This window comes from Hippoglossus hippoglossus, chromosome 1, assembly GCF_009819705.1.
Source record: "Hippoglossus hippoglossus isolate fHipHip1 chromosome 1, fHipHip1.pri, whole genome shotgun sequence".
NCBI lineage: Eukaryota > Metazoa > Chordata > Actinopteri > Pleuronectiformes > Pleuronectidae > Hippoglossus > Hippoglossus hippoglossus.
In genome coordinates this window covers 20,886,943-20,900,611 of record NC_047151.1, presented here as the reverse complement: position 1 = coordinate 20,900,611, position 13,669 = coordinate 20,886,943, and the positions used below count along the sequence as shown (strand labels likewise).

General features: G+C 42.2%; 1 protein-coding gene across 13 annotated transcripts in view; it reads left to right on the top strand.

Annotated features, from left to right (window-relative positions):
* inpp4b (inositol polyphosphate-4-phosphatase type II B) overlaps positions 1-13,669 on the top strand; it is a 196,569-nt gene that overhangs the window by 84,112 nt on the left and 98,788 nt on the right. For 10 of the 13 annotated variants that reach the window (XR_004614566.1, XM_034591944.1, XM_034591933.1 and 7 more), the window contains 2 exons: positions 5,910-6,028; positions 11,096-11,212. Coding sequence is in view for 11 of the 13 variants with exons in the window: in XM_034591944.1 (XP_034447835.1) it covers positions 5,910-6,028; positions 11,096-11,212 (236 nt within the window). In the remaining 2 variants the exon portion in view is untranslated. Of the gene's footprint in view, positions 1-5,909; positions 6,029-6,729; positions 6,886-8,495; positions 8,635-11,095; positions 11,213-13,669 lie in introns of those variants that run through there. The other 3 variants (XM_034591986.1, XM_034591973.1, XM_034591996.1) reach the window with 3 other exon arrangements.

The window sequence follows — 13,669 nt, the reverse complement described above, 5'->3', positions numbered from 1 at the left end:
AAAGGCCATGTCTCTCTGCTGTTCATGTACCTCCACTGACAATCAACGGCTGCCCAAATCAAATTCAAGTCACTAATGCTTGCCTACAGAGTGACTTCTGGGTGAGGGTTGTGCACTTCCATTACTGAGCCTGATGCAATACACATGTCGATGCATTGCCAATGATCAGATACATAAAAGATGCATATCAACCTACAGCTAATGTAATACAATGTGATTCACCCCTATTGTGATGGAGTGAAATTCAACATGATTCATCAGAGTGGGATTCAACATGGTACAGATTTTACAGCTTATGCATTTTTTACTTTATGCATTTGTTTATCTTTAATGGCAACTTAGTAAGCATCTTGTTGATGGTATTTGAATTCTAAAAACACTTGACCCTTTCACAAACAGGGGATTTCCCTTGCGGTGGAAAAAAGGGCTTAAATAATACCTGGACAAAAAATTGACCTTAAAGCATTCTCTCCGTTCTTTTTCCAGTTATAACCTCACACATTTAACATTTTAACAATTTCAAGATGATCAAGATGAGCATGACATATCAAGTATAGTGTAATAACTTAACTACTGCCAGCAGATAGATGTGCTTTACACTTTCAGCAGGTAAGCTCACTCAGCAGAGACCAGAAAACAGTGGTTGCGTGTCAAATTGTGTACCTTGCAAATGCAAAACTTTTGATTTATAGCAAAATGGTGGAACATGTAGCTCTTCCTACTCCATGATTATCTGTGACCTACCTCCTCTCTCTGCGACACACACACACACACACACACACACACACACACACACACACACACACAGTTTTGAGAGCTGCAGAAACAATCAATTTACCTGTAGTTTTAACAGCTGAAATACAGAGTCACATTCCATCTCCCACAGAAAATAAGCAAATCTTGCGATCCATAGTTTGCCCCATATATATTTTTTGTTTTTATTGCTTAGGGCTTCTGCTGCATCTGCTTAATTAGTAAATGTACAGTATGTGTGTACAGACTAAAGCTTATGCAGGTAATTCCCAAGTAAATGATAAAATGTTTGAAAAAAAGGTTTCTTGCTGCACAATCCATTATTTGAATCGCTCTCACTCTAATGGGAAATAGTTTTCTTTTCCTCCCTCCATGTCACCACCTCATTATCTCCCTTCTCATTCTCGGGCTTCCTTCCTTAAACTCTAAGGGACTCTGTTGTCCTCTCCCTCCGTGAGCCTCTCTCTTTCCCTTTCCTGACACTTCCTCCCAGTATCATAATAGCTCTGACCTAAAGTGTCATATCCCTGCAAGAGAGCCAGTCATGCATGGTTGGGCACCCGGCTGGCCGTGGTTAACTGCGCAGGGAGGAAAAGGGAAGATCACTCTGATCAGTCAGCAGCGGGGGGTCAGTGAGGAACTTGTATGCAGTAACCAGTGAGTGCTGCACAGAAATACAGTTTTTGTTTGAATCGTATTAACATGAGAGAGATGGTGTAATTTAGAGAAAGGGAGAGCAACAAATTGGATAGATTTGACAGAGATAACATGATGAAACAGACTGAAAGAAAAAGCTAAGCCTGTGTGTCAACCTTTATGGCTTTTAGCAGTTGTATCCATGTCAAGGCATAAAGCACATGCTTATGTTTGTAAGTGCAGTCTCTACTTATTATGTATATGTGGGTTTGCAAGAGTTAAACACCTTTTTCCAGCAGCCCAACAATCACAGATGCTCATTTTATCAGAGTATGTAAAAAAAAAAAATTCCTGACTTAAAAACTTGTGGTTTATGCGTGCACACAAACTCCTCAGCTTTAGCCCCCATCCTGCATAAGTAAATGTGAGGCCTCCTTTAATGCGAGTCCAAAAGACCTGGCACTGAGATCTAAGAGAGAAAGGGAATGTGAAATCAGAAATGCATCTTAGAAATAATACATGCATGAGTTCTGCTGCAGTGCAAAGTATTTTTTAACCTTGTCTCGCAGCCTTTTCTCAACAAAACCTGCCAAAAGAGTCAAAGTCATTAAATGTTGTTGTCGATCATACTACTGTGTAACCAAGAGTAAGGATAGTTGCTGTCTTCCCCCCCCAAGTCAGCTGTTCAGGTTGGGCACACACTGAATAGATTTAACCCCAATTTAACTTGAATAAGTCGCCCTAACTTATTTTATAATCTCCAACAAATAGGCTTTCATTTGAGGGGGTCAAAATGTGTGATTAATTCCCTGAACAGTCAATAATCTGCCCTTTGGACAATTGGAAGGATTTGGCATTTCACAAATTTAGAGCAGCTGCATGATCCAATTTTCCACATGACTTCTGTCAAAAGATCCATTACAAACTGTTGGGAGCTTGTTTTAATGTTATTGAAATTGTACTCTCCACGTTATGACTAACTGTGGTGTTGATTACGACTTTGCTGTTAAAACTGACCATTTTCTTCTACTTCATCTAACGCAACTACTTACACACACTTGCATCATGAGAAGTCGATTTGACTTTTACAGTTTGAGAATTAAACATTTTGGTCTCACAGAAATGGTGAGTTTAAAAACATGTAGTGAGATCACACGCATGTGTAATGTATGATATGTGTAATGCGTGTAATGAGTCATTTACAAAGGGGATTTGTCATTTCATTGCTCGTGCAGCATTCAAACATGAGTCATTTAAATAAATACTATAATATCAGTGGTTTTATGGTAGCTATTGGTAGCTAAGCTCACCCAGATGTTAAACATACCATAGAACACACAGTATATATACATTCATAACCACACACACACACACACACACACACACACACATAATTTCTTTCATTACCTCCTTTAATTCAGAAGGAAAACTGTTATACTGCAGCAAACAGATCTATTCAGAGTTAAATGTGCCGTTGAAGCTGTTTATACCATACCTTCATTCGTGGAAACCTACTTCTCCAATTTTTCTTTTTTTCAAAAGCATTTGAGTGTTTTATGTCTTGTCGTAAAACCGAATCTGTATTACATGTTTGTTGGTCTAGTTTGTAATGGCTGCATACATTATTCCCTTCATGATTCACTGTGTGCTTCCCTGCTGTGACATTGCCACTACTCCCAGACAGTGGTAGAAGAAATATTTTCCTTAATTTAAGTAAAAGTAGCGAGACTACAATGTATAAATATAATTTTAAAAGTAAAACTCCTGCATTAAAAATTATATGATAGTGTAGTGTAAGAGTATTAATTCATTAATGTAATTTTAATTAATTTAAATACTCCTGGATAGCTTCATCTATAATAGGTATTTTCAGTAAATTATTATGTATATAAATATATATGTGCATATATGTATGCGTGCATCTGAATGGTGCAGTGGAAGTATCATTGCCTTTATAACAGCAGATAGAGTTCAAATCCTGGTCAGGGCTTGCTTCCAGTTAGGTTCCCCAGGCTACATAAGCCTACCTCAGAATACGAGTGAGAGAAAGGACAAGGACTGGGACGCATGCACATGGAATAAACAGGACACATCAGGTAGATGGCCCTCAGGGATGAACTGCTAAGACAGTCCTTCAGGCTGCAGAAGACAGAGGACGAGGAGGAAGAAGAGAAAACCTTGTGGAAGTCCAAGGTACAGATAAAGAGGTGCCCATAGAGGAGGGCGGGGCCTATCACAACAGAAGCTGTGAAGATGCCCCTCAGACGTTGAATTAGAAGTACCCAAAGTCCCTATGGGACACACCACTGAAAGTAGTAGAGAACAACTGAGCATTGAAACTGTGAGACTTCAAGTTCCAGACTGGCTAACCAAGCAGACATAATGTTGGGGGACAAGAGAGAAGAGGGCAATAGTGATCGATGAGGCAATCCCAGCTTCCAGGAGTGTCAGGAAGAAGGAGCATGAGAAGATTTAGGATTACCAGGGCGTGAAAGAACAACCGAACAACAACAGATGAGGTGGAGTCCATGAGCATTAGGGGCTGTGACCCCCAAACTGGGAGAGTGGCTCCAGCAGATTCCAGGTACATGTGAAGACTCTGTCCAGAAGAGTGCAGACCAAGGATACCTCAAACTTAAGACCCAAGCTTGAGGACCCAGCACTCTGATCTATGTATTTAGCCCTTGTGTGCTTATTGGCTTCCTCAAGCTAGTCTTCCCAGTAGAGAGTAAATTCCAGCTAGACCACTTGCTTGGTAGACTCAATAAGTCATATCTTAGTGGAGCCGATAGAACATTAGCAGTATTCTTTGGTTGACTTGGAGCTGCCGGTGCTGTGCAATGCTTCTCCTGTCAGGGGGCTTAGCCATAAAAAATTTACAACGCTGTCCATATATCTCTTCATATCGAAACCCTTCCTTTGATTGAATCCCTTTGAACATTTTATACTCTTATTTAAACTTCAAAAAATATTTCCCAGCTTTATTGGTGAATTCATATAAAAGGTTGAAAAGGAAAAGTGAAGTCACAGATTACTGAGACGTTTTGACTTGTGCATGCTGAGAGGGTTCCTTTATTCCTTTGCTTTCTTGCAGCCAAGTGTGTGGCAAACACTCATTAAATCACAGCTTTATTTGTGCTGCTGTTCCCATAAAAGCCAAGGACAGTCACCATGACAGTACAATCAACATTCCTCCATTGTCGGAAAATGTCTGGGTGCGTGAACCCTTCATTTCTTTTGTCAACTTCATTCTCGCTCTTCACTCCCGTTAAAAGCTTCCTGCACAAATCCTTTTCATCTGCACTTCCTGTTCAATTGCTTAAACATTAAAATCAAGCCCATGAAGATGGAACATGACACAGAAGACAATCTTATGCCCTTGCTGGTTTTTAAGTGAGTTTTACCCACTGAGTAATATTTCCGAGACTCGTTTTTTTTCTTTTCTTTTCAAAGTAATGTGTGAAACTGACTAGGCGCTACAAGCAGATCGATCGCTGTTCACGTGCCAGAATTGTGCTGGGTAGATAAAATACAGGTCTTGGACAGGATCCACTAGGTTGCTGAATACAGATTTGTTCAGTGTATACAAAGCTTCATTAATACGTAAAAGCAGAGCCATATGGTGTAATTTACCTGTTATCAGGCTGGATGTTGTTGTGCCTTCCATGTGAAGCAGATGTTTGCAGAACTCCCAACTTTTATTTCATGTTTGGAAAAACTGTGAGCACAGAAATGAGCATCTTCCCCTTGCCACAGGGGAACAGACATCTTGATGGTCTGTTTTGTTTCTCTTTGATTTAGCACTCATGGTCAAAAGTGCAACTCTACTACAGTATGTCTGACTCACATAAAGAGATATCAAGCACAGATGCATTAGCTTAGGTGGGATGGGATCAGCGAGTGTTATCGTTTTTTAGGAGGGGGCTCCGGTCCTAACCAGGAAGCACCACATTTCCTATAAAGGAATTGTGGGATGCGTACTCTTCCTGTTCATGGAAGCAGAGCTAAGTGTCTTTGCTGTCAGAAATGAAAGCCCTTATAATACCGATATCTCCCTGCCAGAGGGCGTTCTGCCTGCTTGGCTGCCATTTTAATCAACTGCTGATGCAACAATTTTATATCTCTGTGTATCTACGTTTTTATTTATTTCCTCTATCTTTTACTGTGTTGTTCGCACAGAGTGAGGAACAGAAGATTTCTCTATTCCTTTGTGGGGGATGCAGCTCTTTAGTTCTCTAGCATGTGATTTTTAATCCGACAGGAGATATTTTATAAAACGCCTACCTTTGCTCTTTTCTTCTATTTCCTCTTTTTGTTTGTTTTCTGTGTTTGCCTTGTCAACTGTTGCCACGTTCTTCATCTGGGGGGCTTGTGTCTACTGTAAAGCTTCTGCTCGCCCTCTTATCTTGATTTGTTGTGCTCCCCTCTTCCCCTCTGTCCTGTTTTCTCATCATCTTCTCCTCTCTCTTCCTTCCATCGGCTCTCCCTCTCTCCTTCCCTCTCTCGTTTCTTCGCTGTAGCCTGTAATGATCTGGTGGCCTCGGGCAGAGACAGGAAGCCCAATGCTTTGGTCCAGGTGGCTGTCATAGATCCACACCAGCAGCACCTCGTCACTCAGGCCTGCACAGAGATAGTGGAGGTAAGGCCACACACACACACACACACACACACACACACACACACACACACACACGCACTCACATGCGCACCATCCTCTCCCTGTCTCTCTCTGACCTTTGATGTTTGTTGTTTTGCTTCGCCTCTGGGTCACTTGCTTTTGGTTGGTGCTCTCTCCATCTCTGTCTGCCCTTTCTTGTCCCTCAACTTTTTTCTTTTTCCCATCTGACTCAGTGAAGTGGAACAGACGATGCGCGTTAATCTTCTATTGCTTGTGATAGTTGAGTCCCAGACATCTATGAGAGTGTGAGTTGGGCTTTCAATCAGAACCATCTCTCTGCATAGTCAGTGTGCGTTTGTGGCTCTAAATGCTCTGGAGTTCTTTATAGTGAGAGTGCTTTGTGTTATTTGACCTCCTTATGTGCTTCTTTTCTTGCCCCCAGTGTCAAAGGCAACAGACACACGAGTGTGTTTTTTTGGGGCGGCAACAACTGCCCCTAACCCCACTGTGGAACACCCACTTACACACATGTGCTGCACACACACACATTTTTTCTTTCATCATGTGAGGGCAGAGTTTCCTGACGCACAAAAAGGAGTCACTTTTATTTTCCTGCTAATCCAGTAAAAGCTGAATTAGCATAACTGTGCCTTTCATAGACTGTATTTCAACTGCTTTTCCCCTCAGTGCTGTCAAGGGAACAGCAGTGTGTGTGTGTGAGTGCGAGTGGAAACACAGGATGTGGTAGGATACTGTATGCTGGTCTCAGCTCTGTAGACACTCTGAGTGCCGCTGGAGTTTTGATTTCATGGCTGTAGTGTTCAGGATATGAAGCAGGATCTGAGGACATGGATTGCTTTCGGCTCCAGAAACACAAGGTATGCGCACGTTCCATGTGATTTTACAAAACTGTTTTTAAAGAAAGGTTTGCAAACTTATAAAATGTGTTTAAGATAGTCTGTGGAGTTTTCTGTGCCATATTTCCATGTTATTAGCCTGCAGGGTTATAAGTGAACATCACTACTCCTTTGTGTCTCAGTGGATTTAGCACTTCACACAGAAATCAGGTAATTTCGATCAGTAATGTTATTTGACTGAGAAGCAGCACAACATGGTAAAAGTTCCATGTTACTTTGACACACTGGTTTGTGTTGTGTCAGAGGTCACATGTCAGGACAGTGGTAACCAGTTGGGTTTCTCACTCTTACACATCAGGAACAGACGCAGATGTTCATTAACCTGTGTGGCCAGAGGAGGACCTGTGTGTGTGTGTGTGTGTGTGTGTGTGTGTGTGTGTGTGTGTGTGTGTGTGTGTGTGTGTGTGTGTGTGTGTGTGTGTGTGTGTGTGTGTGTGTGTGTGTGTGTGTGTGTGTGTGTGTGAGTGTGTGTGTGTCTAGTATGAATTTGAAGACAGCCCAACTGCCACTTGTGTTTCTCGTGTTTGTCACATTCCCGGGATGCCTGCTCTCAACAGCTGCTGCCAGCTTAGCCGGACTCTCATTTTTATCTTGACTGCATATGCATTTGAGCATCAGACCTACTCATGTGATAGGCGTATTAACAGGAATCCACGGTATGATATAAGAGTTTAATTTAGAAGATAAATGATGGAGTGTGCCAGCTGCTACATAGTCTCTCTAGTCTTTTATATGAATCACAAGACAGGAGACAGATGCAAAGAGCTGCATGGCATTTAATCATGTTGGATCTGGACTTCAATACTCCTGAGCAGTATTTTTATTAGAATTTCATACTGTTAATATATTAGTACATAGTTCATTCACAGCAGTATTAATCTATCGTGTGCCGTATTTCCACTGTAGACACTTTCTTTTATCTCCACGGAGAATGTTCGTCTTTCAGTGTGGGCACTGCGTCTTTAACTACTGTTGGTAAAAGAACCACTGACAATCTCAAACCTGCTAATTCTCTTTTAATAGGAAAGAGCTTAGACAAATTGTATTGAAGTGTGTTATCTGCTCAGTGAAAAGAAACGGCCTCTGTTTCTGTGACAATTTTAAGTGCTTTGTTTTCCACATGTGCACGCTTTCTGTTCAGCTTGACACAAGAGACGGGGAGAGGGTGAATGGAAAGAGGGGCATTTTCTGCCAAACCCTAATATGTCTGCGTAGGGAAAATCCCATTCCTGAAACACGGGCAATGGGTCCAGGAGAGGTGGTCCTCGAGGGGATTTGACGTCACGCAAAGTCGGGGGATAAAACGGCCTTTGATGTCATGCTAGTCAAGCAAAGAACCCCTCGCCTGGAACGAGTCCAAAATGTCTAGTCTGTGCGAGCGTAATTATGACTGGTCAAGGGAGGAAGAAAAAGCTCCAGTGTACGGAAACTCAACCCCCCCCCCCAACCCAATCACACTCAAACACGCACACACATACGCACAACCTCTAATGGTCTAAATTGGCCATTCCATGGAGGTTTGCTACCCAAACAGACAAAAAGACAGGAGAGGGGAGGGGCAGCTGTCTCCCATAGCATATGTTGACCACTTGTATGACAGATTTGCTCACTTCTGTGTGTAAATGGAGACAGGCTTACCACTTTAGCTCATCTCAGCCCATCAGAAGCACTGCAGAGATCCAGCCACAGCTGAGGCTGCCAAAAATGCTGGTAAGTCTGAATGATGCCTATTCAGTGCGCCAGCGAGGGAGGTGCAACGGGTGTGTGTGTGTGTGTGTGTGTGTTTAAGTGTGTGTGTACCTGCAAAATTCTCGAGTATAATGGCCCTGCCTGTCTTTTTGTCAGTGTACAGAACTGATGTATGTCCACTGAGCTCCAGTTCATTGGTTCCCATGGTTTGTACCCGCTGTGCTGAATAGGCCTGTGTGTTTAGGATGTCGGTGTACACAAAACCCAATCCTTCACAGATATGCGGCAAATGGCACTGGGCATCAAGACGGGTATTACCATGTCAAGAATGGCTGAAGCAGGAGGCAATAGACTTGTCTTATTTCCGCTCTGTTAGCGTATGGAGGGTTTCAGGAGGATCAGGGGGTTAGTGGTACAGTTATGTGGTGGGTCCCTGGGTTCCCTCCATATGTATGTGTGCAGTCAGACACATCGTTCTGTCTTTTTGTGTGTGTTGGTCCACTGCTTCTCTGAAGGGCTTCATGCTTTGGCTCCTAATTTAACACCACTTATTGTAGCCGAGGACGAGGGTGAGTTGATGTGTTCCACTTTGCTGGACTACAGAAAAGCTGGTTAAATGATCATTTAGCATTTATTATTATGAATATCAGAATGATTCAGTGTTGAGGGAGTTATCAGCGTGCTCGCTTGTTATCCTTAAGGTTAGTAATAACTGAGGAGAATAACACCTGCACACTTTTTCTAAACCACACATTTACTTAAATAGAGAAATAAAGGACATTAACAGTCTGACCTGACAACAATGTAACCGGTATATTATATATCTATATTTGTTTGGTTCACTCTTTCCATCAATGTTGCGTCTGCGTAGCCTTGTACCAATATGTGCTTTGCATACAACTGAGCGGAGACATCATGTGCTGATGATATGATCATGTTATTATGACAAACAATTAATTGGTTTATTGGCTGATAAAATAATTTGCAAGAAAATATTAATTGAAAATGTTGAACAGCATGTGGCAAGAGTTTCATTACACAACACTTTGAATATTCTACTTTTGAATTTGCCTACATTTACCATATATAGATTTTGATTGGAAATATATTTACTGTGATATTTATCAATATTCGGATTTCAACCCTACTCACCAGCCTTAGTTGGTTTTCCGATGTTTGTTTTTCTTTATTTTAACTCCAAGGGTGTGACCATATATTCATACATAAGTGCCAGCTTGCCTGTGTCAGCCTCATTACCACTCCCCAGCCTGTCCCCATACAGTCCCAAAGGGCTACATTCTAGAGACGCCCATTGGAGAGGGGCAGAGGAAGCGGAAGCCCCCAGTGTAAACACAAAATGCTTTGATTTGGTACAAATAGACAACAAATGGCCCCTAACAATCTCTGAGTCTTCCAGGGAAAAGCCCCTCACCCTCTGGAAAATAGAACTAATTGGAATTACAGTTTATTTTGGCGGTAGATTGCTCCTATCAGACTAAATTCAAAGGAATGATTGTGCGAGAGATGAGTGTACGATACCAAGTGGCCTCCTGAGCCCGCAGAGCCTCCAGAATGCATCATGTGCCCAGCTACTTGTAAAATTGCAGCAAATCTTCAAATGATACAATGATGCTTTGCAAAGAAACACAAATATTAAAACAAGTCTCTGAAACCAAGTTACTTACAACATCAATTTCCTGTATTTCAAGAATATTGTTCTCAGGGTATAGATGGTGCAGAAACCAGCCTTATTTCACAATATTCTCTCCGTTGTAGAGAATTCCTCCCAAGGTAAAAGTGCACCTGTGACAGAAGGGTTTTCACTTTGCAGGCACTGCAGTGGTCATAGAGAGGGTTTTCAAATCTGAGGTAAACACACCCTTGCTACATTGGACATTTTACAGTGTTATGAGCAGAGGTCTCTGCAGATCTCAATGGGAAAACTAGCCATCAACCATTCCAAAAGGCCATAGCCGGTTATTGTTATGTCAGGGAGTTTGCGAGTGAATTTTACTTAATGTTATGCAGCCCTTTGGTATGTTTGCAAACCCCACACTGGTTGCTCTAGCTGGTTTAATCCCATTGCCACAGCGCCCCTGTGTCAGTTCACCTGTCAACAGTTGTTGCTCCTGGCCTGCGGTCTCAGTTGGAGACTGTAGTTATGCCAGAGCTCCAGGTAGACCCACCAGGGAGAGCTCTATCTTCTCCTCTGTTGTGCCCTGGAGAAGCAGCAGGAGAGGCGAGGGGACTTGTGGGGGGGAACGCCAGGAGGAGGAGAGGGACAGACCGAACCCAGCTGTTGGCTCATTTACACACCCGATCCCCCCTCTCCCTTTCATTTCCCCCTTTGGCTTCCTGCGTTTTCATGAACATGTGTGTTGCAGAATCAGTGTGTGTATGAGGACGCACACTGTCACACATGCACACACAAGCACACACACAGTATCTCACCCTTTCTCTGTGTTGTCCCTCTTTCCGACAGGCGAACAAAGACCCACTATTTCTGACGGGGGTGACCTTCCCTTCAGAGTACCCTGCTAGCCCGGAGACACTAGTCAAGCTAACTGTGTATGATTCAAAGGACAAGAGCCAGGAATCGGTGAGTAAATAGTTGGTTTTTTTACCTTGTGTGTGTGTTTGTTTGTTGTATATGTTTGCATGTTGGAAAATCCATCATGTGAGCATGAACGTTAATGATGAGAATGTGTTCGAAGCCTGCGTGAAGCAGTCATCTGTACAGTGTTGGTTGTGCAGCACCGAGCTTTAAACTTTACAGGGGATGAACATGAAAAGCTGCGAGAAATCCGCTACAGAGTCTTGTTATGTTTAAATTTATCCAACAGATTTGGAGGTGCAAAAAAGTTGTGTGCTTAAATTTAGCAGGCAGGGTACTATCAGCGTCGTAGTAATCAGTCATTTGAGTCTGTATCAGACCGAGACCTTTGCCTTTTAGTTTTGAAGGAAAAGGGTGTGTAGCCTTTGATGAGCATCTGAGCGTGGCTGCCCGTCCTTTGCCAGTGATCCTCTGGGAAAACCAGTCGGCACATCAGTGGGAATGGGAAAGAGAGCCAGACATGGACTCCTGAATGGCCGTGGCCCTCTTTATAGGAGGTTCTTCTCGTGTGGGTGAATGCATGATCTTAATCAAGCATCCCACTCAACCCCGGGTGCCAAGATCCTAATGGTCACAATCTACAATGAAACATTCATGAGCTTTATGATGAGAAAGGACACCATTACAGACCTCTACACTGGTAGCAGTTTTCCTGCATATCTGAGTAAAAATGACTGTGTACAACTGTGCGGGGAAAAGTGTGTTTATGTCCTTTGGGACGGCGGTTTAAACTGATTGCAATTTTACAAGGAGCAGCTGCATTTGATCAGTTTTATTGGCACTTGAAGTGAGGAGTTTACAATGACTGTTTCTCACTGTACATACTATAAAGCCTTTGTGAGTAAAAGGCCAAAAAGTCATGAGAGTCATTTATTTAAACACCTACTGAACATGCAGCACATGGAGACCCCCCCAGTAGTTCACTTGGTAAAACATGACCTTTGAGGGGAGTTTGAACTGCAGAGGCTCGATGCAAACCCAGCCCTGGTTCACCTCCCCATAATAAAATAAAATGTGTGAAAAAATAACTTGATATATAGCGTTTATTTTTTCATCTGTTTGCTTGCAGTCTTCCTTCCACCGCTGTAAAGTGCTAATATTTTCCACAAAGGAGGTTATGTTTTCACCCCTCTACATTTGTTTGTTGGTTGGTATGTCTGTCAGCAGGAATACACAAAAACTACTGAATGGATTTCCCCAAAACTCGATGGATGGGACAAAAATAGAATCAGTCAAGTACCAGACAGGAAAGGAGTATTGAGAATCACCTGGGACAATCAATAAAACCCCAGTCACATCCACCCGTAGTGCTGTCACTCCTATTAGCAAAGCACATGCACACAACAGTCAGATTCCTATTTTCAAAATCCTTAAATGAATAACTTAGAAATTGGATCCATTCTTGAAGCACATTGCATTGTTTTTATTTTGTAGGTGCATCAAGTGCATCTTGTTTGTTAATGTCTCAGTTGAATCAGTTTTAATCCTATGCTTATTGTGTTTAACGTTCAGCGATGCATTATGGGTGTCTTTAAAGTACATCTTGCTATGCCCTCAACAATGCCTCTAAATGTAAGTGCATTATAGCAGTTATTAGCATTTGCAAATGTATCACCTAAGTATCACTAAACTACATAGGTCTGTTTCTGTGCTTTTCTCTGGTTTGGCATTTTGCATTTGTTCCTTGTTTATTCAGTGAAATCATTTGGATCAGATAGAATGTTCCTCAGGTTGTTTCCCGAGCTTCATCAAACACCTCAGGACATTTCCTCTTGAAGCAGCAGCACGTAACCACCTCTGGATAATTGAAATAATATCTCCATTCATGTCAATGGGAAAATCATGGGAGCTGTCAGTTCATGCGATAGCTTCAGCAGCCACTTTGACACAGACTGTTGCTTTCCCTGCAGAATATGAAATGCTGGCTATAGAATATGACTTAATCGATGCAATATTTTACTTACATAAATATGATTTCACTTATTTATACTCATATATACCATAATAAATGTAACAACATGTTATTGTTCTTTAGATTATGGTGTTGTAGCTTTGCTAAGTTCTAACCCTACATATACTGTTGTGTGTGCACAGGATGTTTTTGTCAGCTGAGGTTTAACTGAAATGGTTTTTTTAACTGGTCTTACGAGTATATGTCGTGTTCCATATAGTGAGAATTAGGACAGTATATATTTATGTCGTGAAACTCTGCACCTCCTGCAGACAGTGTTCTCCCTAGAGAAGCGAAGCCTCAGCGTCTGTTTCCCGGTAATAAAGTCAAGGAGGGGAGCTGATTTGCGGCTCATACAAACTCCACCTGCTGATAATCCGTCCAGCTTGTAATGTATTCATCCCGCTCCAGCTTCTACCCAGATTGTGTCACACTGTGCCAGGAATTTGCAAAGTTGGTTCGGAGTAGGTTTCCCAAGTTTGCTGCAGAGC